Source organism: Nannobrachium achirus (assembly GCF_963921795.1).
Source record: "Nannobrachium achirus genome assembly, chromosome: 17".
Taxonomy (NCBI): domain Eukaryota; kingdom Metazoa; phylum Chordata; class Actinopteri; order Myctophiformes; family Myctophidae; genus Nannobrachium; species Nannobrachium achirus.
In genome coordinates this window covers 53,097,572-53,123,774 of record NC_137824.1, presented here as the reverse complement: position 1 = coordinate 53,123,774, position 26,203 = coordinate 53,097,572, and the positions used below count along the sequence as shown (strand labels likewise).

General features: G+C 44.1%; 1 protein-coding gene across 1 annotated transcript in view; it reads left to right on the top strand.

Annotated features, from left to right (window-relative positions):
- Positions 1-26,203, top strand: part of aff2 (AF4/FMR2 family, member 2) — a gene marked incomplete at both ends in the record, with an annotated part of 187,605 nt that overhangs the window by 42,276 nt on the left and 119,126 nt on the right. Inside the window, 4 exons of the mRNA XM_080746805.1 lie at positions 9,359-9,479; positions 11,711-11,905; positions 12,792-13,260; positions 13,787-14,223. Coding sequence (XP_080602931.1) covers positions 9,359-9,479; positions 11,711-11,905; positions 12,792-13,260; positions 13,787-14,223 — 1,222 coding nt within the window. The remainder of the gene's footprint in view (positions 1-9,358; positions 9,480-11,710; positions 11,906-12,791; positions 13,261-13,786; positions 14,224-26,203) is intronic.

Sequence of the window (26,203 nt, the reverse complement as noted above, 5' to 3'; positions counted from 1 at the left end):
ACTAGAGTGGGAGGAGGAGTACAGTGTGCTTGTGATAAGTTTCAACTTGCGTTATTATAATCTCCCCTGTCGCGCAATGTAAACAAATGCCCAAAGCCGTGCGTCTGTATGTGATTTTCTCCCCTCCGTCTATCCATCAATGTCAAGTGCGTCTAGTTTGAAGTGCATGATAGCAAACCAGTATTTGATGGCTTTGTCTCATTATAATATCCCCTGTCACATCAAGAGACGCGCGCAATAACACCAGACGCCGTGTTTTGATATCGCTCGCGTACACAAAAGAAACTCAAAGCCATGCAGTTTGACATCTGTCTTTGTGCCAGTCGGTCTTATTTTGAGCCGGTGTTTTCAGGAAAGCCTTCTGATATTTGTCTCCTGTCGTTGTATTGTGCGTGTGTGCAGTACAGAAACACACACACACACGCACACACACACACACACACACACACACACACACACACACACACACACACACGTGCACACACACACACACACGGCAGCACGCACATATAGGCAAAAGAAGAAGAAAAAACATCGTCGGCATGACACTTCAAACAAAGCTTTTGTCTGCTGCCTGACAGCTATTCCTTTCCCCTCCCCCTCCCCTTCTCCTCCCCTTCCTCATTATCCCCCTCACTTTTCGTTCCGATACCCCACCCCCCCCCCCCCCACACACACACACACACACACACACATCTCTTCATATCTACAGGATGTCCCCTGCCCCCCTCTACTACCCCGGTCTTGGCTAATGTACAGCCTAATTTATACTTTTTATGCTCGGCTGTGTCACTCGCTGATTCTCAAGCTAAAGGCGGCGGGCTTGCAAATCTGTGAGCTGTACACACCACACACCACACAGTTGGGTATTTTAAGTTCACGAATGATGTTCCTAATTGGGCCGCCTACCTAAGTAAAGGCAAAATAAAATATAATGACTGAAGTCATGATAAGCGCTACGGAAATATTCGATTTTTGTATGTGAAAAAAAACTGTTTTCAGTGACAGTGAATTCTTATGACGTCTGCAGTACAGAGTGTAGAATAATGTTTAATGTTAAATGGTGTCTCTTATGCCTTTGACAGTAGTGTTACGTTTTCCTTGAGGTATGTTTCTGATGTAAATAATGATGCATCATGTTAGAAAAGATGAATGGAGAAAAAAAAACATAAACTTACACCTCAATGAGGTGGAACTATTTTTTTCGGTAGGCATTTTGTTAAACTAAGGACACGATTATAGGGCTGTCACGATTATGACATTTTACATGACGATTAATTGTCACTCAAATAATTGCGATTAACGATTTAATTGTGTTTTTGTCGTTGACGATTACATTTCTGTTTGGCCTTTAGGCTTTGAAGTTGCACATGGTAGATATGACACATAACCTAAATATACAAAGAAATTACTGACATATTTGACAACTTTATACTTAAAAAAGAACATTGATAGTGGAGATCTGCTATTTCCACTATTTTTTTACTTTAAAAAAATATATATGAACATTTAAATATATATGAAATGATTATGACGATTATGAAAAATAATCGCGATTATTATTATGTAATAATCGTGACAGACATATACGATTATATTGTCCAGTGGTGATTCTGGACCAAAACACACTTCCTCTTCTGCTTCAGCTTGGCTGTCTCTCTCTCTCTCTACTTTCTAAATGAACTTGCATCTTAAATAAGGATTACTACAAATGGGAGTGGAAGGCCCACCTTCCAATAAAGTAATAATAATACTTTTGGGACAGCAGTCTTAACCAAACATCAGTCTGGTTATGTGTGTGGTGTGGTGTGTTCGGGGAAGTGGTTTATTTTGCTAGCATTTTACCATTAACAAACTTGAGAATGTTCCAAGTTAATTTGCCTAAATGTGTCTCTCGCTCTCTCTCGCACGTGTGTGTGTGTGTGTGTGTGTGTGTGTGTGTGTGTGTGTGTGTGTGTGTGTGTGTGTGTGTGTGTGTGTGTGTGTGTGTGTGTGTGTGTGTGTGTGTGTGTGTGTGTGTGTGTGTGTTATCAGGGGAGCACAGCATAGCTCTGCTGAGATTAAATTCCCAGCGTTTACTCTGGCTATCAGCATTACCTCAGCATACACACACGCTTACAGACACGCACGCACACACACACACAGACACGCAGACACACACACACACACACACAGAAAGTGGAGCGAGGGGGAAAATGAAATAAAACTGCCAATGCTACAATTTTATTCAGAGAAAATATAACAGTATAGGCCCTCCTGATATTACCAGCAAGTGAAATCCCCTTCCTTCTGTCTGTCTGTCTGTCTGTCTGTCTGTCTGTCTGTCTGTCTGTCTGTCTCTCCATTCATCTGTCCATCATCGTTTGTTTGTTTGTTCATTCATTTATTCATTCATTCATTCATTCATTCATTCATTCATTCATCTATCAATTCATCCCTCCAGCATCTATCCTCACGCCGACAACCTCGCGATATTCAGTTTTTGTGCGCGTGTGTGTGTGTGAGAGACGTGTGAGACGTGTGAGACGTGTGTGTGTGTGTGTGTGTGTGTGTGTGTGTGTGTGTGTGTGTGTGTGTGTGTGTGTGTGTGTGTGTGTGTGTGTGTGTGTGTGTGTGTGTGTGTGTGTGTGTGTGTGTGTGTGCGCGCGCGCACGCGCCATCTGTGCCATCAGACGACGCACCAGTCAACCATCAGTCCCAACAGGAATGGCATCTACTGTACACACTCTCATGCTCACACAAACCACATTTTTACACCTGCGCACACACACACACACACGCACGCACTCACGCACGCACGCACGCACGCACGCACGCACGCACGCACGCACGCATGCACACACACACACACACACAGAAGCGCTCACGTAAACACACATACCGGTACACGTAAACATACATCCCTACTGTCAATCACTTTTTCTGTTATTCCCTCCTCTCCACACTTCTCTCTCTCTCTTTCATCATTACGTTTTTTTCTCTTTCCATTTAAAGAAAGCATCTGTCGCTCTGAAAGTGGGTCTTGTTTTTTTCTTTCTTTCTCCCTATAAGCCCCCCGAGATGTTTTTTTTTTTTTGTCTCAGTCTCTCTCCATTTCAATTTCATTTCCAATTTTTCCACTCCTCTCTCTTTCGCAGTTCCCCTCAGTATTTCTCCTTTCATTGCATTTCTCATTTTGATGATAGATTAAATGTTCTTGAAGTCAGGCACGGTCCTGGGGTAGCGAGAAATGAGAATCCAGACAGGGAGAGACAATAGTCTCCGTTCCCTGTTTATTTCCCTTTGAACGTCCCTTTAATGCATTTAACCATCTCTTATTTCAATGCCCTTTAATGTGTCTGTCTGGTAAACTGTTATTTTTGGTCATAATTGATACCCAAAGATGCATACTGAACTAGGGCTGTCACGATTATGACATTTTACATGGCTATTAATTGTCACTCAAATAATTGCGATTAACGATTTAATTGTGTTTTTGTCATTGACAATTACATTTCTTTTTAGCTTGTAGGCTTTGAAGTTGCACATGGCAAATATGACACATAACCTAAATATACAAAGATAAGATACAAAGACATTTTTGACAACTTTATACTTAAAAAAATCGAACCTCTGTTCGAAGTGGAGCTGTGTGTGTGTGTGTGTGTGTGTGTGTGTGTGTGTGTGTGTGTGTGTGTGTGTGTGTGTGTGTGTGTGTGTGTGTGTGTGTGTGTGTGTGTGTGTGTGTGTGTATTGCAGTTGAAAACAGCGCCCCTCCCTTACACCACATTCTTGAGGCTACATACAGACAGACCCACATACAAACAGACCCACATACAAACATACCTACACACACGGCCACGTATAGGGAAGCTTGTGTTCCACACAGCTCCAAAAAGAACATTGATAGTGGAAATAGGCGATCTACAAGCTCACAACGCGTCGCATCGTGACGCATTGTGAGCTTGTAGATCTGCTATTTCCACTATTTTTTTAAATGTTTGAAAATATTAACATTTCAACATTCAACATGTAAACGATTATGACAAAATAATGGCGAATATGTCAAATAATTGCGATTAGACGAATTATATTGTGTGAGTCCCATGTGGTCTATAACATAAGACATCTATGATGTCAGATGTCGGTCATTTCCCATATTTGGTCAAATATTTTGACCACATTTTGTCCAACTTAAACAACCAACCGCAACTCAAATCACACTTGCAAATTAATTCTGTCCTGTGCGAATAAAGGGCGAGGTCGCTGTTCACCCTTAGGCGTCTTACTGGTAGTTTCACCCTTCATTATCCTATCCCAGGGGTCTTCAACAGGGGGTCCGGGACCCCTAGGGGTTCCTCAGAGTTACTACAGGGGGTCCTCCAAATCTTTGTGTGATAGAAACCTTTTTTTTATATTAACCACTTGAACCCCTATAGCGTCCAGATTCTGGGAACTTTAGCCAAAAATAGACGATCTTCAAGCTCACAACGCCTCGCGCTGCGAGGCGTTGTGAGCTTGTAGATCGGCTATTTTCAGCAAAGAGCTTTGGTGTAGAGGGGAAAAAGAGCAGACTAAGTACAGAGTGAAAGGTCAGGTTTATTAAGTATTGACGGTTCAAGTGGTTAAATATCTGAAAACACAAATTGACATGATTCCAAAATACGCTGATGATTGATGAAAGATGAAACTATATGGAATCCATTAACAGGTTTTGGGGGTCCCTGCTTCGTCTCTGTCTCAACTAAGGGGTCCTTGGCTTGAAAACGTTGAAGAGCCCTGTCCTATCCTAAAATGACTAGCTCTTGCTGGCATGGTCAGTACGTAACAGGCTATAAGGCAGGAAATAGGAATGGATGAGCTGCCCTGGTCGGCTTGGCTCATGAAAGTGGGTTCAGTCAAATCCCTATTTAGGGATGAGTTCCAACGGTCGCTTGGCCAGCCAGACACACTGGTCTCACTGGAAGAGGAAGGAAACCTGCAGATACGTTCTCAAAGTGGGATACTGGGACCCCCAGGGGTCCTTGAGGGGGTTCCATCCAGCAGGTCCCCAGCAAAAAAAAATGTTAAATATAGCATCAGCTTAACCACTTCAACTCCATTTACATCGGCTATTTGAAAATAGCAGTGGTGTAAAGTAACTAAGTACATTAATTCAAGTACTGTACTTAGGTAAATCTTTACTTTATGGTAGTATTTCCAATTTTCAGTACTTTTACTTCTACTCCAAATATTATACTTTTACTCTACTACAATTTTTTGAAAATCTTACTAGTTACTGTAGATTTTGATTATTATTACAAAACATACGTTAACCACTTCTGCCTTATATATACATTTTGGCCATTTTACTTTTGGTACTTTAAGTCCATTTTGAGACCAATACTTTTGTACTTTTACACAAGTAAATTTTGAATTCCGTACTTTTATTTGTAATAGAGTATTTCTACATTGAACAAAAAAATGTGAGTACTTTTTCCACCACTGGAAAATGGAAATGAGTGAATTAAATGTCTGTGTGGAGGCAGCAGAGCCGCTAGAAAACCAGTAAGACTCCCTAATAGGGAGATTTTAGAGCAACATGTGTAGGAGCAGTGTCCAAAAAAGTGTTTGAAAAAATCGGCCTGATGGTGTTGCTATATGGGAGAGATCCATGTTTTTTTTTGTTATCAATTATTTTTATTTTCCATAACATGAAATTAGAGACATACATGAATAGAACAAGAAAAAGTAAAACATTAATCAAAAGAAAAATGCAATTAACAGACAAACACAAACAATAGCAAAACAAGAAAAGGAAAAGAAAACCCACCCACCCCCTTTCCCCGGACCAACACGGAATGTACAATAGTGCATGCCTGTGCTAGGCTGTTACCACTATATAGTGATTTCTTGAATCATAGCCTTAAGCTTATCTGCAATGTCCGACCACATATTAATGTTTTCTTCTTTTGCTCCGTGTAACCTTGCTATCGACTGCTCTAAATATACTATATCTAGAAAGGTTAAGGCCCACTGGCGAAACGTTAACGTATGAGGAGGTTTCCACCGCGTAGCTACCATCTTCTTCGCCGCCGTTAATCCAGCAAAGAAGATGCGCTTGCGTATATTGTTTAGTTGCAACTGTGAGACGTCATTTAATAAAAATAAAGAAGGAGAAGATATGATATTAATACTAAAAATAGTTGAAAGTTTTGAGGCAACCATATTCCAGAATGACGACACATTTGGGCATTCCCAAACCATGTGAAGGAAGGTACCAATACTATTTGAGGCGCAGAGAGTGCAGTTGGGATTATTCAAAATCCTCATAGCACATAGTCTGCGGGGAGTTAAATAAATCCGATGAACAAAATTTAAATGAATTTGTTGATGGTCTGGATTTCTAGAAGATAGCCTAATGTTAGACCACACTGTGTCCCAACAAAAGTCAGGGTCCAAATTTGGTACATCATTCCTCCAAACAGTATCAACAGATAGGGGCCCATAACTACAGTCTAATAAAAAACCATAGAGGGTGGAAACCAAACCTCTTGTTCTGTTACCATCACAGATAAACTCATGGAAGGGGTGCAATCTAAGGGGAGCTTGCCATGGGACCCCATAGGTCCTCATGGACGTTCTCAGTTGGAAGTAGAAAAAAAGGGTATTTCCAGGCAGATTGAAGATGTCACACAAATCTCGAAAAGGTCGTAAACCATTTCTATCAAATAAGTCCCCTAATGTACGAATCCCCTTAGCCCTCCACCTTGGAAAGCGAATGGGGCGATCCTCGATTAAAAGTCTTTGATTATTGAACACTGGGGAAAATAAGTTCCATTTACAATCAATCTTACACATCTTTTCAGCTGCTCTCCATACTGCCACTAAATGAGAAATGATAGGTCCAAAGCGAACTTTGCATTGATGTGTAGTTATGTTTGAATAGATAAGATCTCTCAATTCAACAGGCTGCACTAAACTCTCCTCAAGCTCTCTCCAAGAAACCTTATTTGCTGGGTTAAACCAATTTAAAAGGGGGCGGAGCGTGAAGGCCCAATAATAAAATTTAAAGTTGGGCAATGAAAGGCCGCCATCATCTCTAGCACGTTGTAATAGAGAAAGTTTAAGACGAGGGCGTTTCCCTTTCCACACAAACTTAGATATCGAAGAGTGAAGCTTATTCCAGTATTGCGGCGGTGGTGGCAAAGGGAGCATAGAGCTTACAAAGTTAACCCTAGGAAGAACATTCATCTTTATGATTGAAACTCGAGCTTGGAGAGAGTTGGGCAAAGATGACCATCTATCTAAATCAAGACAAATCTTATTTAGAGTGTCACCATAGTTGTTCTTAACAATAGCCTGAAGAGAGGGGAAAATATCTATGCCAAGATATTTGAATTGGCTTACTACTGGGATTATGGGCGGCAGGATAGCAGATCTCATCTGATCATTTAGAGGTAGAAGGGCTGACTTCGTCCAATTAATTTTGTAGCCGGAAATGGAACTGAACTGATCAAAGATTTGAAGGACGTGAGTAATTGACTGTGGTGCATTCTCAATGAACAGTAGAATATCGTCAGCATATAGGGAAATGCGATGCTGTGTGTTGTTAATCGAAACAGGAGTAATATCTGCAGACTGACGCACTGTCTGAGCCAAGGGTTCGAGTGAAAGTGCGAAAAGGAGAGGACTAAGGGGACAACCCTGCCTCGAAGATCTGCCAATCGTGAATAGCGGCGAACAGATCTTACCGGTTAGGACCATCGCTGACGGATTAGAATAAAGTACTTTAACAAAATGTATGAATGAAGCACCAAATCCCATTTTATCTAGTACAGCCCACAGGTAAGACCATTCCAGACGATCAAATGCCTTCAACGCATCGAGCGACAACACTGCGGCGGGGGTCCTCAGCTCCTTAGCCCTATCGATGATATGCAATAGTCGTCTAGCATTATCAGAGGCTAGTCTAGTTCCTATGAAACCTGTCTGATCACAGTGTACTAAGGTGGTCATAAAACCCTGCAAGCGACGCGCAAGCACCTTAGCAAAAACTTTTAGATCAGAATTCAAAAGTGAAAGCGGTCTATAGCTTGCGCAATCTGTGGGATCCTTGTTCTTCTTCAACAATAATGATATAATAGCTACATTCACATCCCTGGAGAAAGAGCCACTTTCAATTGCATATCGAAACATGTCTAGCATCAGCTGACCTAGATCTTCCCAAAAGATGGCATAAAGTTCAGGGGGTATCCCATCCAAACCAGGCGACTTGCCCCTACGCATTGCGAGCACAGCTTCCTGTAATTCCGCCAGATGGAGCGGTCTATCTAAGGCTTCCGCATCCGCCTCGCTAAGGGTTGGTAACTGTATGTTGGATAAAAAATTATTGCATACTGCATCATCGTGAATGACCTCGGAGGTGTAGAGCTCATCATAAAAAGCACGAAACGTGGCATTGACCTCTTTGGGTTCTGTAACCATGGCTCCCGTTGGGAGAGATCCATGTTGATGACATGAGTGTAGACATACTGTGTACCGATTTGCGTGATTTTAGGGCAAATTTTTTAGGAGCAGTGTCCAAAAATGTGTTTTGCAAGAATCGGCCTCATGGCGGCGCTAGAAGAGGGGCATGTGAGAATTGATGTAAAATTTGTTTGCCACCAGGTGTCGCAACTTTTCATTAATTCTTACACAACCTCAGTGGGTTTGTGACATTTCAATAGGAGGTGATGAATAAATGATATTGTTGTATAATAATACCTAACACACACACAGACACAGTTGTCTGTGTGTCTAGCTAACTGCTGCACTCATCTGGTCTCCTCGTCATTCTAACACTGTACTGCACCTTGTAGGCACACTGTCACAGTCCGCTGAAGACCCCGGTCCATTGAATGTGTGCTAACTGCTAAGCTCCAAGGCTAACGCTGTGGAGTTGGACCACATTTACCAAAATCATTCGGTAAAGCAATTTGGCTTTACAGTTTACAGTTTAGGCATTTAGCTGACTCTTTTAATCCCAAGCGACTTACAATAAGCAGATAAAACATCACAATAATAATCAAGATAATATGTCAGTACATCAACAGCAACATACCAAATGCAAATGGATATCTATCTAGAAAAAACACAATATAATCAGTAAAGAAAAAAAAGTTCTAAAAACCTAAAAAACAAATGCTAACTAGCTTCATGTATGGTCATTGATTTTCAGTAGTGCTAAGGGTTTAGGTGGAGTCTGAAAAGGTGAGTCTTCAGTCCACGGCGAAAGCTAGCGGACTGAAGCTTTATCAACAAGGAACGCTGCCGATAGCCTGTTTCCTCTCTATCGGTGAAGTGTTAGCTAGCAGCAGCACTGATAATGTGTCCTATATGTGTGTGTTTCCACTTGCAGCCATGTAGAGTCGGAGCGCAGTGCCCTGAAGAGGAGAGAGTGGGAGAGGAGGAACCAAGAGGTGCAGCAGGATGAAGACATGTTCTCTACTGGATTCAACTTGTTTGGAGAACCCTATAAGGTAAGGGGGGTCAGGGGCGTCACAAGGGGGGGGGGCGGACTGGGTTACTAAAGAGGTACACACACTGGACGCGGAGGCAGTGCGGAAGCGGCGTTTTAAAACATACGGCCCCATTATTTTCAATGAACTAACCCACACCGGCGGCGTCAGACGCGAGCATCCACGGGTCTGCCACCTCGCCTGCCGCGCTGATACGCAGCTGTTCTATTTTTCCAGCGTTGCCGCTCGGTGAACATGTTCTCCCATGTTTCTCCCCACCGGGGGAAATGGATGTGCTGTGTGTGTGGCAGCGCGCCGCATCCAGTTGGGGTTACCACACGGCACTTCACGTGTGTCAATACCGCAACGTGACGCTGCGCAGCCATCCGCGTTCAGTGTGTGCTCCCCTTTAGGCCCAAAGTGGAGGGGCCTTAATTATTTTATACTTTAGCTATTGAGAAATAGCAGATATACAAGCTCACTCGCTGTGAGCTTGTATATCTGCTATTTTTGAAAAGTCGTGAAAATGTGTGCAAATCTTTGAATATATGTATTTTTTAAGCAAACATTTTTGCTTCTGGGGGGGTCCTTGGAGCAATATTTTGAGATGGGGGTCCGTGGCCAAATACATATCATTTTGGGTGTCCTTCACATGAAAAGGTTTGAGCACCACTGACATAGAAACATGGAAGGATTTGAAATATTCGAAGACTTTCACGATTTTTCAAAAATAGCAGATCTACTGTACAAGCTCGCAGCGCGGCACTCTGAGCCGTGCTGTGAACTTGTATATCTGCTATTTTTCAAGAGTTAAGCACAAAATAATGTGTTCCCAGTCTAAATGGGTTCAACCCCTTCCCCCTATGAAGAACATTCATGGGGGGCCCGCAGTGAATCCTTGTACCCAGCAGGGCACAGCATTTGGTGCGACACCCCTGGGGGGGGTAAGGGGGCGATAGATGGATGTTTTCACACAGGACTCCACAAGAACAAAGGAAACTCCAATGCGGGGCTGTAACTATCTATATGCTCACATTGCGTCGCAATAGGATCGCTATTTTCACAACTTTGAAAAAATAAGACATTTCTGAAGTTCCTTGTTTCATCTACTCATTCATTTCCTTTCCCAATGTTACTCTCATTATCTTTATACGCTCGCATCTGTCTCTCCCTTTCTCTCTCCTCACTTCTTTCTCTATCTCTCTCTTTCTCTCCCTCTCTTCCTCTCCCTTTCTCACTATAGTATTCTGTCACTGTCAGTCAGCTATTAGCTAATCCCTCTTCTAATCCTGTTAAAGAGCGTTACGCTGTTAGCAGCTATTTAGGATAGTCTATTCACACTCTCACATATGCACGCGCACGCTGAATGAGTGTGCATGCTCCCACACTCGCACGCACGCACGCACACTCGCACGCACACTCGCACGCACACTCGCTCAAGGTGGTAGTCATTCCTCCTCCATTTTCGTTGTTGCTTTTCTGTAAATGTGTTCTGTTCCTCTTCAGCCAGAATATATTTTATTCATGAAGCCAAGATGGAGAAGGAGATGAGCTAATTTATTCACTCCTAACTTTGCTGTGCACGCGTGCGTGCGTGCGTGCGTGCGTGCGTGCGTGTGTGTGTGTGCACGCGCGCGTGTGCGTCTGCATGTGTGCGTGCATGCGCCTGTGTGCGTGTGCAGGCTCCATTAGATTTTTAATGGCATTTATCCGTAACCAAAACCCAAAAATCATATATAAAAACACTACATTGACAGGGTTACAGGGTTCTTTACATGGCCCCATCCTTCTTTCTTTAATCTACACCAACTCTCTTCAACGAAAATAGCCGATCTACAAGCTCCCAACGTCTCGTGTCGCGTTTGTGTAGAAGGGCAATTTCTCGGAACATTTGTCTATTATGACAAGACCATCATAGCGTCACTGTCGGGCAGAAACCTCGTATCTCCAAGTTTCAAGTTTGTATGTTGTTTTCACCAAGTAAAGCCCTGCTTCATCATACAAGGCTGTCGCACAAAAGTAGTGAAAACAGCCGATCTACAAGCACACAACGCCTCGCACCGCGAGGCGTTGTGTGCTTGTAGATCTGCTGTTTTCACTAGTTAATTCATTTTTAAAATGATAAATACAAAACGAACAGTCTTGGTCAACGACGATAGGTATGCTGCTCATGTTGTTCATTCTTAGTAATTATTTCTCTCCTCTTCTCTCTTCCCTCTCTCTCTCTCTCCTTCCCTCCCTGTCCTGCACAGACCAATAAAGGAGATGCCCTGGCCAACCGTGTTCAGAACACGCTGGGCTCCTATGAGGAGATGAAGGACCTCCTGACCAGCCACTCCAACCAGAGTCACCTGGTGGGCATCCCCAAAGGCACCAGCAGCAGCAACGCACCCAACAGCCTGGAAACCTCAGACGCTTCCACAACCACAACCACAACCACAACAACCGTAGCAACCGCCAGGAGACCCGGACTCGAAACGCAGGCGAGCCAGGTAGGGATGGGACGATAAGCGATATTATCGTTTATCGTGATGAAAAACACTAGGGATGTCCCGATCACGTTTTTTTGCTCCCGATCCCGATCACATATTTTTGCTCCCGATTCGATCCTGATCCTTCCCGATCCGATCTTTCGGCAATGCATTAAGGAAAAAGAAAAGAAAAAATGCTTTTATGTTGAACCTTAACCCATTTAGGCCTAACCTATAGTTAGGCCTAAATCAGAAATTAGCCTACAAAAACAAATATGTTGCTACATACTGTACATGTACTGTAAGCCCCTCCCATACACTAAAATGTGTTCCCGGCCTGGTTGTTTTTTAAATTTAAATAACAGTATCCATTCTATCCAAGCTTCTTTTTTCACTTTGTGCAGCATTGTAGGTGTTTCCCGATCTTTTTCTCCCGATTCTGATCTTTTGAAATTGGCTCCGATTCCCCCCGATTTCCGATCTCCCGATCCGATCGGGACATCCCTAAAAAACACTCAAGATAATCGTATCGTGGAGATTTAATTTATCATGATATCGTCCTCCATCATACACTGGGATCAATTCACCTTTTATTTGCTGAGCTACATATCCGGTACCACTTAAACCCTCTATAAGGTAAAAGGTACTTATAATATAGGTACTTGATACAAGTCTTTTTTTTCTCTCTATCAAATGTCTTTGCCAAAAAATAGCCAATCTACAAAGCTTGTAGATCTGCTATTTTTTGGCAATTGTTCCGCCCCAGGATAATGGATTTGGATTATTGCGATAATATCGTAAATCGCGATTTCTTTTGTCACAATAATCGTGATATGAAATTTTCATATCATCCCATCCCTAGAGCCAGGCCTTCAACGAGGGGCAGAGAGTGGGAGGTGAAGGAGGTGGTGGCGGAGGAGGAGGGGGCGACGGGAAGAGGACGGGGAATCCCTCCAACACCTCCGTCACCTCCATGCAACCGCCTTCATCTTCTTCTTCATCAAACGGAGCCACTGCTGTGTCGCATCAAAGCTCCAAGAAGTCCCGGAGCTCCACAGAGTGGTCCAGGGGAGGCCACGGTACGAATGCCCAGGGAATGGGACTAAGCCTGGGACTGGGACACGCACAAGGCCTGGGCGTAGCGGCAGGGGCCGGAAGAGGGAAGCTGTCCTTGTCGGACGAGCAGCGGCACGAAGAACTGTTCAGTTCACTGAAAGACGAACTGGGCCTGAAGGGAGACTCCAGTCCTTCGTCCTCCTCGTCCTCCTCGTCCTCCTCTTCTTCAGCGAGAAGACATTCATCCCACCCGTCCAAATCCCTCCCTCTCCAAGGTGGGCCCCTCTTCAATAATAGTCAAGTTTAGTTTGGTTTCACTTAATTTTGGTTTTGGAGCAAACATATCGTCACTGTCGGGCGGACACCTCGTATCTCCAAGTTTTTACGTATTTCACCAAGTAAAGCCCAGCTTCATTAAAACAGCCGATCTACAAGCACACATTGCGAGGTGTTGTGTGCTTGTAGATCTGCTATTTTCACTAGTTTAGTTCATTTTTAAAACGATAAATACAAAACGAAAGGTCTTGGACATACAAGGTTTCCACCCGACAACGACGATATAAAGCGTTAATAAAAACAATATAAAATAGTTTGTGCAGGTGAGAGTATCATAAGTTTATTCATAATACAGTGTATAGTCGTTTTGACTGAATAATAAAATGCAAAACACTGTCGCAGTCTGCTATAGTGGCCGTCGCCGTGGTTCTTCCTTTCATAATAACCCCTAAATGTGTCCTTTCATATGAAAGCCCTTCCTCTGTGTTGTCATTATAACGTTGTTCCCGACCTTTACTTTGACAGATGGAGGCCACTTTAGATGCTCCGCCACGGAGGGTGCCCATTTTAAGCCGTCCGCCGGCACAGACGGCGGCGCCCATGTTAAATCTTCCCCCTTTGAAAACGACACAACGACAGGCCCTCACCACTCTTCCTCTCCGCCGTTGGCTTCCACTTCGCTTCTGTCCACGCCCACCCCGGGTCTGACCACTCCCACGTCGGGGTTAACCACGCCCACGTTCCCTCCCGGCGGCCTGTCCGGGAAGCCAATGGCGGTGCAGCAGAAGCCCACCGCCTACGTTCTGCCGATGAATGGGCAGGACCAGGCGCCGAGCGACTCGCCGCAGCTCAAGCCCCCCCTGGTGGCGACAGACGGGTACGGCAGCAGTCAGGGCTATGGAGGAAACGCCGTGAATGGGAAGAATAAGTTGCCGAAATTGAGTCTCAACCATACAGGGGAGGTAGGTCATCATTTTAACTGCAGTTAATTGTGTGTGTGTGGCGTGTGTGTATGTATAAGCGTATCTCTAAGCAGGGATGTCAAACCAAATTCTGGGCCCTTGGTACAAGGATCCACTGCGGGCCCCCCATGAATGTTCTTCATAGGGGGAGGGGGTTTAACCCATTTAGACTGGGAACGCATTATACACATTATTTTGTGCTTTAACTATTGAAAAATAGCAGATATGGAAGCTCACAGTGAGGCACCGAGTGCCGCGCTGCGAGCTTGTAGATCTGCTATTTTTGAAAAATCGTGAACATTTGTGCAAGTCTTTGAAATATTTTTTACCCGATTCTCTAAGTGTCTTCTAAATCCTTCTAGGTTTCTTGAAAACCCTATGTTTCTATGTCAGTGGTGCTCAAACCTTTTCATGTGAAGGACCCCCAAAATGATATGTATTTGGCCACGGACCCCCATGTCAAAATATTTAGTTCCAGGGACCCCCGAGAAGCAAAATTTGAGTTACAAATGTTTGCTTAAAAAATACATATATTCAAGGATTTGCACACATTTTCAAAAAATAGCAGATCTACAAGCTCGCAGCGCTGCGAGCTTGTATATCTGATATTTTTTAACCTTTAAAGTATAAAATAATGAAGGCCCCTCTACCTTGGGCCCTAGTAACTCAGTCCCACTTTTCCCCCCTTGTGGCGCCCCCTGTCTCTAAGCTCACAACCCTTGCTTCAGGTCATGTTGTGAGGTTGTAGATCGGTATATTTTTAGGCACAGGACACCTAGGTATAAATCAGGCTTCAACAGCCCAATCCACTGGGACAGCCACAGACACAGACAATATTAGTATTGTATCTCATTCACACATATCACAATTAAATTCCTATTATTTCATCAAACAGTGTTACCACTGTCGGGGTGTAATTAATAGCGAGTCCTTGATTACACAGTTGACTGTTGACACAGCTGGCTGAATTGTGATGTAAAATGAAGTTAATTATTTCAGACGGTTGGAGGATTTGGCTGCTACCAATCAACCACCTGACGGGTGGAGGATTTGACAGCACCGCACGCCTCTGTTCCCCCACTGACTCTCTTCTCTTCTCTTCTCTTCTCTTCTCTTCTCTTCTCTTCTCTTCTCTTCTCTTCTCTTCTCTTCTCTTCTCTTCTCCTCGACTCCTTCTCCCTCCCTGGTCTCTTGCCATCTAATTTTTTTTTTCAAAACACCTCACTTTATCCCGTTATAACCAGCAAAACTACAAGTCTAATTGTGTGGTGCCTGTGTGCGTGCAATTTTGGTGTGTGTGTGTGTGTGTGTGAGTGTGTGTGGGAGGGAGAGTTTAAATTAGTTGACAAGTATGTAGTCATCCATTTCAAGTCAGCCAGCTGTTCCTATGCTGTGCGTGCGTGCGTGCGTTCGTATATGCGGGTGTTTCTCATTCAAATGAGTTAAAGTTGGAGTGAGGAGCATATGGTGTGGTGGAAAAAGAGAGGGAGGTGAGAAAATGCATGTATTTTTCTTTGCTCCGAGGGTCTAAGAGAGGTTATCTTTACAGTCATTACCGATTGCTTTAAAACAGAAAAGATGTTGCTCTCAATCTCCCTCTCTCGGTCTCTAAAACTCTACCTCTCTTTCGGTCTCTCTCTCTCTCTCTCTCTCTCCCCCCCTCTCTCTCTCTCTCTCTCTCTCTCTCTCTCTCTCTCTCTCTCTCTCTCTCACTCTCTCCTCTCGCTTTCATTTCACTCCTTTTGTTCCCATGAGAGAAAGAGTGAAGATCGTGAGGAGGAAATTGAAAACTCAAGGCAGAGGCAGACCTTTTTTCTTAAATAGTATGAATTTTAAATCACTTCCATGTTCAGTGTTACCTGGCATGACCTTGTGTGTGTGTGTGTGTGTGTGTGTGTGTGTGTGTGTGTGTGTGTGTGTGTGTGTGTGTGTGTGTGTGTGTGTGTGTGTGTGTGTGTGTGTGTGTGTGTGTGTGTGTGTGTGTGTGTGTGTGCTTATGCCTATTACAGTGCATGTACAATCTGTTTAACCGTGTGTGTGTGTGTGTGTGTGTGTGTGTGTGTGTGTGTGTGTGTGTGTGTGTGTGTGTGTGTGTGTGTGTGTGTGTGTGTGTTCACACTGAGTGGTGCCATGGTGGTGGAAGCTTTCTGTTAACGCTATAGCATTTCTGATTACATTATTGATTAGCCATTTGGTCCGAAATAATGCATTTTGTGTGTGTGTGTGTGTGTGTGTGTGTGTGTGTGTGTGTGTGTGTGTGTGTGTGTGTGTGTGTGTGTGTGTGTGTGTGTGTGTGTGTGTGTGTGTGTGTGTGTGTGTGTGTGTGTGTGTGTGTGTGTGTGTGTGTGTGTGTGTGTGTGTGTGTGCGTGCGTGCGTGCGTGCGTGCGTGCGTGCGTGCGTGCGTGCGTGCGTGCGTGCGTGCGTGCGTGCGTGCGTGCGTGCGTGCGTGCGTGCGTGCGTGCGTGCGTGCGTGCGTGCGTGCGTGCGTGCGTGCGTGCGTGCGTGCGCATGTGAGAGACAAAGAGAAATACAATTAGATAGCTTTACCTGTATACTGTAGCTTGGTGTGGCTAGACACATGGACAAACACACACACGCTAAAGCTTTACTCGGCTCAGAATGGAATTGGTAAAATCTGATTCCGATTATTTTGTTCTACAGTATATATAAAGGTCTACAGTATAAATTTCACTATATTTATCTGTGATTGAACCAAGTCAAACTAAATGTAATGCCTCAACTCCTACACTTCTAAGTGTTTGTCAGGGTGGGGCCCTGGGGGGTCCCCAGTTCAAATAATGATCATGTTCAGGGGTCACGGCCTGAAAAGGTTGAGAATCACTGCATTAGACTGTGTGGCGCTCAGATTGAGTTTAGTAAGTAGAGTTCTGTAACACAGCATGATGTTCGTGTACAGTACTACAGCTTGACATTCAACACCATAGTCCCAGCAAGGTTTGACACCCAGCTCAGAGACGTTGTGCTCATCCAGCCGAGTACATGTGAGACTGGATATTAGAGTTCTGGAGAACTGCCGCCAGGTGGTGGTGAGAATGGACAACATCACACATCGTTGCTGTCGGACGGAACTATCTCCATACCAAGTTTCAAATGTGTACGTCTTTTGGTAAAGCAAAACCCTGCTTCATCATACAAGACTGTCGCACAAAACTAGAGAAAACAGCCGATCTACAAGCACACAACGCCTCGCGATGCGAGGCGTTGTGTGCTTGTAGATCGGCTGTTTTCACTAGTTTAGTACATTTTATAGATGATAAATACAAAACGAACGGTTTTGGACATACAAGGTTTCCACCCGACAACAACGATATCGTCACTGTCTGGCCAAAACCTCTTAAATCCATTTTTGAGGTTTTAGATTTCTTTTGGCATAAATCAGGGCTATTGAACACACTTTACATCTGAGTGTTGGTTAGAATAATATTGAACCAATGGAAAGTAGTAAAAAGTGCTTGGGACAAAACCTCCTAACTCCATACTTTCTGCCAAACCAGCTAACTCCACCCGATTGGCCGTCTCTTTTTTTTTCATAAATATGTGCTATTGAACACCCTTTATGTCTGTGTGTTGGTTAAAATAATATTAAACCAATGTAAAGTAGTAAAAATCCCTTCGGTCAAAACCTCCTAACTCCACTTGAGCTCATTTTCCTGAAAATGAACATTTTGGAGTTAGGAGGTTTCGGCCCGACAGCAGAGATATCCGATATACCGTATTTTCCGGACTATAAGGCACACTTAAAAGCCTTTAAGTTTCTCAAAAAACTACAGTGCGCCTTATAGTCCAGTGCGCCTTATATATGGATCATTCATTGACATTGACATTCCCTTTAGCACAGCTCCATTTGTTGGATGCATAACGCAACGGTAGCGTCTATTATGTGCGCCTTATAGTCCGGTGCGCATTATATATGAAAACAGTTCGAAAATAGACCATTCATTGACAGTGCGCCTTATAGTCCGGTGCGCCATATAGTCCGGAAAATACAGTACTACTTTTGCTACTTGTGAATTTGAATCCTGAAAAGTAACAGTTTTGGACATATGAGGTTTCCGCCCCGACAGAGACCCTCAACAACACAGCAGCCCCTCAGGGTTGCGTGTTGAGCCGACTACACACAATTACAATTTACAATTCAGGCATTTAGCAGCCACTCTTATCCAGAGCGACATGTGGTAGCCTGAATCACATACATGGAATGCAGAGAGACGGTGTAGTCACTGTGGTGCCTCACGATCCCAAGTAAACCAAGAACCGAGTATCAGACAAACAATATGCTATTGAAATAACAATCTGTGCATTGAAACCGTAGGATAAACATTATTAAATAACATGTCAACAAGAGCAGAGAACAGTTTACACCCGGCTACCATCAGACTGTTGAACAAGGCCTGGGTTTGTTGCTTATACTTTCCTATTATGTGGATTTTTCGCCAGAGAGAGAGAGAGAGAGAGAGAGAGAGAGAGAGAGAGAGAGAGAGAGACTAGGGATGGGACGATATTATCGTTTATCGTGATAAAAAAAACACTCACGATAATCGTATCGTGGAGATTTAATTTATCGTGATATCGTCCTCCGTCATGCACTGGGATCAATTCACCTTTTATTTGCTGAGCTGCATATCCGGTACCACTTAAATAAATAATAACTTAATATACTGTACGCACTTCATACAGTCTTTTTTTCACTCTCTATCAAATGTCTTTGCCAAAAAAATAGCCGATACGACGCGTTGTGAGCTTGTGAGCTAGTTGTGAGCTTGTAGAACTGCTATTTTGCGACGCGTTGTGAGCTTGTGAGCTAGTTGTGAGCTTGTAGAACTGCTATTTTTTGGCAAATGTTCCGCCCCACGATAATGGATTTTGATTATCGCGATAATATCGTAAATCGATTTATTTTGTCACAATAATCGTGATATGAAATTTTCATATCGTCACCTCCCTAAAAGAGACACACAGAGAGAGACACAGAGACAGAGAGAGGATGGAGCCTTTCTTATCTTAACTACTTAAACCACATATGTTTGAGCGGAGTCCCTCAGGCCTCTCTGCTAGTGTCGCTTCTGTTTTCTGTCATCGTGGGGAGAGCTGTCGCAGAAAATAGCTGATCGACGAGCTCACAGCGCAGCACGTCGTTGGGGTTTGTGTGTGGTTAACTGTGTGGTTAATGCAGATCACCAAGTGGACAGGGAGACGGACACAAGACGAGAGCATGTGGAAAATGGAAGAAGATAAAAGGATAATGCTATGCTCTCTGTAAAGTAATGAGTGGGCGAGAGAGAGAGAGAGAGAGAGAGGGGAGAATAGAAGAGGATAGCGTATTTCTTATTTTCTGTAGAAAGATACACCAGTTCTGGAGTCTGCCATTTTAGCTAACAGCTGGCTTCATTTGCATAATTCCCATCAGGCCTTTCTTTTTCTCTGGCTGCCTGTCAACTCACAACAACCAAGGTGCACGCACACACGCACACGCATACATGCACGCACGCACGCACGCACGCACGCACGCGCGCGCGCGCACGCACGCACGCACGCACGCACGCACGCACGCACGCACGCACGCACGCACGCACACACACACACACACACACACACACACACACACACACACACACACACACACACACACACACACACACACACACAGACTTTGCCGCAAACATTATCTTATCTTGTTACTCACATATTTATGTGATGAAACTAAAGGATTTGTCTAGATAGAACATAGCTTGGAAAATAATAATTACCAGTAAGACTCCCTAATCGGGAGATAAGTGACCGTCAGGTCGCTGCGTGATTTTAGGGCAAAATGTGTAGGAGCAGTGTCCAAAAATGTGGTTCAAAAAATCGGCCTGATGGTGGCGCTATATGGGACATCCATATTGATGAGATGAGTGTAGACATACTGTGTACCGATTTGCGTGATTTTAGGGCAAAATCTGTAGGAGCAGTGTCCAAAAATGTGTTTGAAAAAATTGTCCTGATGGTGGCGCTATATGGGACAGATCCATGTTGATGACATGAGTGTAGACATAGTGTGTACCGATTTGTGTGATTTTAGGGCAAAATCTGTAGGAGCAGTGTCCAAAAATGTGTTTTGCAAGAATCGGCCTCATGGTGGCGCTAGAAGAGGGCCATGTGAGAAATGAGGGGTGGGGTCTCCGCGTTGCCTTGGCGGATGAATAGGTACCGGCCCCGGCTCTCCCGGACGCTCCTAGCCCGAGTTACGGCATTTTATGTGAGCTGCAGTGGAGGGGGTCCTCCACTGGGGGCGCCACCACTTTTGCATCCGTTCTGGAGCACCAGGAGTCGGTGGTCCCCGGGAATTCCCCGTGAGCAGCCCCGTTGGGGTGGTCATTTGGTCATTTTTGCACATTTGGTCATTTTTTACATCTGGGGGTCCCCCAGGGACCTGGGGGTCCCTGGAGCTCCGGGGGTCCTTGGAGGTTGTAGTTTGGCAGGCAAGGAGTGTGTGTGCAAAATTTGGCATGGATCGGGGCAACGGTTGCGGAGATATGAGCAGGGCAATAGTGTGACGTGTGACGTGTGAGGTGTGACAGACAGACTGACGGACTGACTGACTCACAGTTTGTGGAGGTTTTGATAGTAAGTGCGACCTGACGGTCGCAACTAACTACTAGCAAACTCTAGATGATCCAATATTACAGCATCATTTCATGTGTGATGCTATTTATTTTGATAGTAGTTCTTGGCAATAACAGTCTGAGTTTCGAGTTTGTATTGATGTTTATATCAAATCTGATTGGCTAACATTGGATTCCAAAGTTTGCAGGATTGGTCAGCTTTGAACAAAATGCCTCAAATCATGAACGCAGCTGGCGATTTGTATGACATTTTGCACGCATATTCCCCTTAGGTCAAGGAACAAATGTCACCCTTTTCACATTGGCCTGATATAGCGCCACCAGCAGGTCAACTTTAGCAAAATACATTTTTGGAACAAAATGCCTCAAATCATGCATGCAGCGTCCGATTGCCGTGAAAGGCCCAAGAACACGTTGCACCCTTTTCACATCGGCCTACTATAGCGCCACCAGGAGGCCACAATAATCTGACTTGGTGGAGACCTGTGCTCGGAAGAGAACTGCTTCTACTTCAATCTATTTCTTCTCTCAGTCACAGTATTGACAGTATCCACAGTCTCAACTACACGTACAGGTACATACGTGTAGTTCTCAAAGTGGGGTCCTTGAGGGGGTTCTGAGGGGGTCCCCAGCTAATTTATAGTTAATAATTTGTATATTCTCAGAGTAATTGGAGTCTGTGGCCTTATAATGCATACCAAACTGGGGGTCCTTGAAATGTAAGTGAGTGTGCGTGTGCGTGTGCGTGTGTGTGTGTGTGTGTGTGTGTGTGTGTGTGTGTGTGTGTGTGTGTGTGTGTGTGTGTGTGTGTGTGTGTGTGTGTGTGTGTGTGTGTGTGCGCGCTTACGCGTCGTGCATGCGTGAGTGAGAGAGAAAGAGAGAAGTAATACAAATATCCTATGTCTGCGTAATGACACCAAGAGATAAACACATACTGTACCTCTGATTGCTGTGTCAGAATGTGAGCAGTGATTAGAGATATGACCCCCCCCCACACACACACACACACACACACACACACCCACACACACACACACACACACACACACACACACACACACCTACACACACACACACACACACACACAGACAGACTTTCACCCACCCATAACATGCATGCATACGCGGCACACAAACACAAAGTACAAAGAAAAACCACAAGAACAGTGATCTGATTGGAATCTGTGGAGTTGCCAGAAAGCTGGCTTGGCTTGCCAGCAACGATGAGCACTCATGCAAGCACACACGCACGCACGCACGCACGCATGCACACACGCACACACGCACGCACACACGCACGCATGCACGCACGCATGCACGCACGCATGCACACATGCACGCACGCACGCACGCATGCACACACGCACACACGCACGCACACACGCACGCATGCACGCACGCACGCAGCCACACACGCACGCACGCATGCACACACGCACGCACGCACGCACACACGCACGCATGCACGCACGCACGCAGCCACACACGCACGCACACAGGCACGCACGCACGCACGCACGCACGCACGCACGCACGCACGCACGCACGCACGCACGCAGGGCAGAGAGCGACTGTTGCTGGTTCAGGGAGACAGAAATTAACGATTATTCTTGGAATTGTGTCCACTACACAGGATTCACACTTCATAATTCATTGCAATACATAATCGTATCCAGTTTAATATGGTCCACCTTCTGCACTGGTCTGGACCAGTGCCACAATGGGAAGATTATTTCCGGGATATTGACCCTATTTGCCCTCGTTGTCAGGGACGTGCAGAGCATGTTAGAGAGGCAGGGGCTGACATTCCTAAAAGGGCCTTTTGGTGAAAATATCGAAAATAGCAGACCTCCAAGCTGGAGGTCGGCTATTTTCAATGCTTGATTTCTACACAGAGAGAGAGGGTAATTATTTCAACATAAGATGCTGCATTCAAGTTCAGGAGAGTTTGGACAAGGCAATTCTCTTGAATGCTGCTTTTAGGTATGGCATGGAAAAGAGGGCATTTGCATCTCTTCCACCATAGTAAAAACTATGTTTATGTTTGGTAGAGGGCACTTTTTACAGACAAATAAAAGGACAGGGGCTCAAGCCCCCTTTGACGTCTATGGGTGCACGTGTCTGCTCGTTGTAAACCGGAGCCAGCAACCTTTACTCCATCAACGCTGGACTTGTCCTAATCTGGCGGATTTATGGGGACACATTTCCTGTTGCATTGTTTTTGAGCCCTGTCCTATCACTGCACTATTTGAGATGAGATGATGATGAGATGAGCTGTACTTTATTAATCCCCGAAGGGGTATGAAGGCGTTACAGCAGCATAGTGTGAGAGGGGTCCCCTCTCTCCAAGAAGCTCCATCAATCTGACACAGTGGCTATATGCTACTCCTTTGCCAGATGGCTTCTTTTTCAAAACTGGAACTTGATTAAATTGGATGAACAAAATTGTTGTGTGCGTTGGTTGTTTTTTCTCTTGTTTTGAGGTTTTGTTTTGTTGTGGTTCTGTTTGTGCTGTATTATGGGGGGGAAAACAGGGTATATGCATATGGCCTGTTTGCTTTTGGTGATGCTAAATTCCCTGTTTATTGTATCACTATTACGTTGTGTTCACACAGTGTTAAAAGGAAAATAAACAGGCTCTCCAACAGTATAAAAGTTATAGATAAGAAATAATCTACAAAACACAAATTTTCCCAAGAATGTGTGCTACAGTATGATTTACATATGATAACCCTTTTACTGTGAAAAAGCCATGCACAAAACTAAGTTAAAACAATACCAGCTTGACCATTAAAACCAGGAGAGCATTTTAGAGTGTCATTTTAGATTTCTGCTTTGGCTATTCAAAAACAGAAGATGTACAAGCTCACAGCGTGTCATTTTGTGCCACGCCGTGAGCTTGTACATCTGGTATTTTTGAACAAAAATCTTGAAAGTGTCATTTTGAATTAGGAAATAGTTTGAGAAACTACTGATTTAGAAGGCATTTGTAGAATTGGGTCTTAATGGGCTAAATCAGGGGTCTTCAACAGGGGGTCCGGAACCCATAGGGGGTCCTCAGAGTTACTACAGGGGGTCCTCCAAATCTTTGTGTGATAGAAACTTTTTTCTCTCCATTTTTATATTAACCACTTGAACCCTAGCTTCCATATTGGGAGAACTTTTGCCAAAAATAGCAGATCTCCAAGCTCACAATGCCTCGGACTGCGAGGCGTTTTGAGCTTGTAGATCGGCTATTTTCAGCAAAGAGCTTTGGTGTAGAGGGGAAAAAGAGCAGACTAAATACAGAGTGAAAAGTTAAGTTTTGATGGGTCAAGTGGTATCTGTTTTGTTTTGTTTTTTCGCACTGTTTTTTTTACTTTGCACTATTAGGTTGGAACTATTGCTGTATTGACTTTGACCTCTAAGGACCTTCCAGGGAGAGTGCTCATGTGCGTCTTGCGGTGACACGCTGCCTAGTTTCTTCTGCTCTGAGCTGTTTCTGTTGTATTTTTCGCACTGTTTTTCGACATTGCACTATTAGGTTGTGTCGGTAGTTTCTGAGTATTTGTCTTGTTTAACAATGACAGTGAGATACTTGTTGCACTAACTAGCATTGACTGCTTTGGTCTCTTTTTTGTAAGACACTTTATGTATATATACTTATATTTAATTCGCCCCCTCTATTGATGCACCTTCTCTTTTTTGGTACTGTACTGCCCTTGTTTTTTACTCTTATCTATCTTTTCCTACTTCTCTGTAACTTTGTAAATAACTGTATACTGCTGTGCTACAACTGGACAACTGAATTTCCCCCTTGGGATAATAAAGGTATCTATCTATCTATCTATCTGAAAACACAAATTGACATGAATCCCAAATACACTGATGATTACAATGAAACTATATGGAATCTATATGAACAGGTTGTGGGGGTCCCTGCTTCACCTCTCCCTCAACTAAGGGGTCCTTGGCCTGCATGAAAACGTTGAAGACGCCTGGGCTAAATTGTGCCCCTTTTTTATTAAAGAACTTGTATTTGTGCGACGACGAGCAGCGCAGCTAAGTACGTGGGTTGCCGGGTTGCGCCCATGCAAATGTGAGACAAATCCCTGCCAATACCAAACAGCTTAGTCTGCTCCTGGATATTATACTACATCAACGTCCACAATAAATAAACATCAAAACCTGGAATAACCATATCAATGACACAGGAGCTATAAAAGAGACGTTGTCATGCTCACGTTGTTTATTGCAGGCTGAATTGCCACGCCGTTTTGTTTATCAGCACAAAAAAAATAATAATAACCATGATCATAAATTACCTGCGCTATTTGGCTCATAAAGCATGTCGGCTCATGCTAATATGCGTTGGCAGATAGGAGATAATGAAATACACGGGCCTCTTCAATTTAGGTTATAAAATATGAGAATTAACCCGTTTAGGCCTACAATTATTGAATGCTTTAACTATTGAAAAATAGCAGATCGACAAGCTCACAGCGCGGCACCGAGTGCCGCGCTGCAAGCTTGTGGATCTGCTATTTTTTGAAAAATATGAACGTTTGTGCAAATCTTTGAATATCTAATTTTTAAAGTGAACATTTGTATCTCAAATATTTTGCTTCTGGGGGGGGGGGTCCCTGATACAAAATATTTCGAGACGGGGGTCGGCAGCCAAATACATATAATTCTAGGGGTCCGTGACAGTTTGAGTTTGAGAACCACTGATGCAGAAACGTGCGTTTAAAAAAAGAAAAAAAAAACTCAGAAGGATTTAGAAGACACTTATCCACCTGTTGCCGCCAGAATTTACTGTAGCATTATTTGCGGGACACTTCCGGTTAACAGCAGACATACAAGCTCACTTACGTTGCTTCGCAGTTGCAGCCGCTGTGAGCTTGTAGATCTCACTCGGCTGCGGCGCCGGAAGCACGATGGGACTTTGGAAAGTTGTGGATAGAATCGGGTCAAAATTGGGTCAAAATTCAATTGTTTGCGATTTTTCAAAAAATAGCAGACCTACAAGCTCGCAGCGCGGCACTCGGTACTTGTAGATCTGCTATTTTTCAATAGTTAACGCATTTAATAATAATACACAATAACGTGTATACCCGTTCTGAATGGCTTAATGGCTAATATAATGTGAGACTGTTCCATAATAGTTGAAGTCTGGCGGCCATAAAAATATAATAATAAAAGTCATCTTTTTTGCTCCTGGCGCTGCGGAGCAGTATATGGTGAACCCCGACCGCTAGCTCTTTAGTATTATTCATTTAGTTCTGACATGGGCCAGTGACTGCCGCGCTCTCTCTGTGTGTGTGTGTGTGTGTGTGTGTGTGTGTGTGTGTGTGTGTGTGTGTGTGTGTGTGTG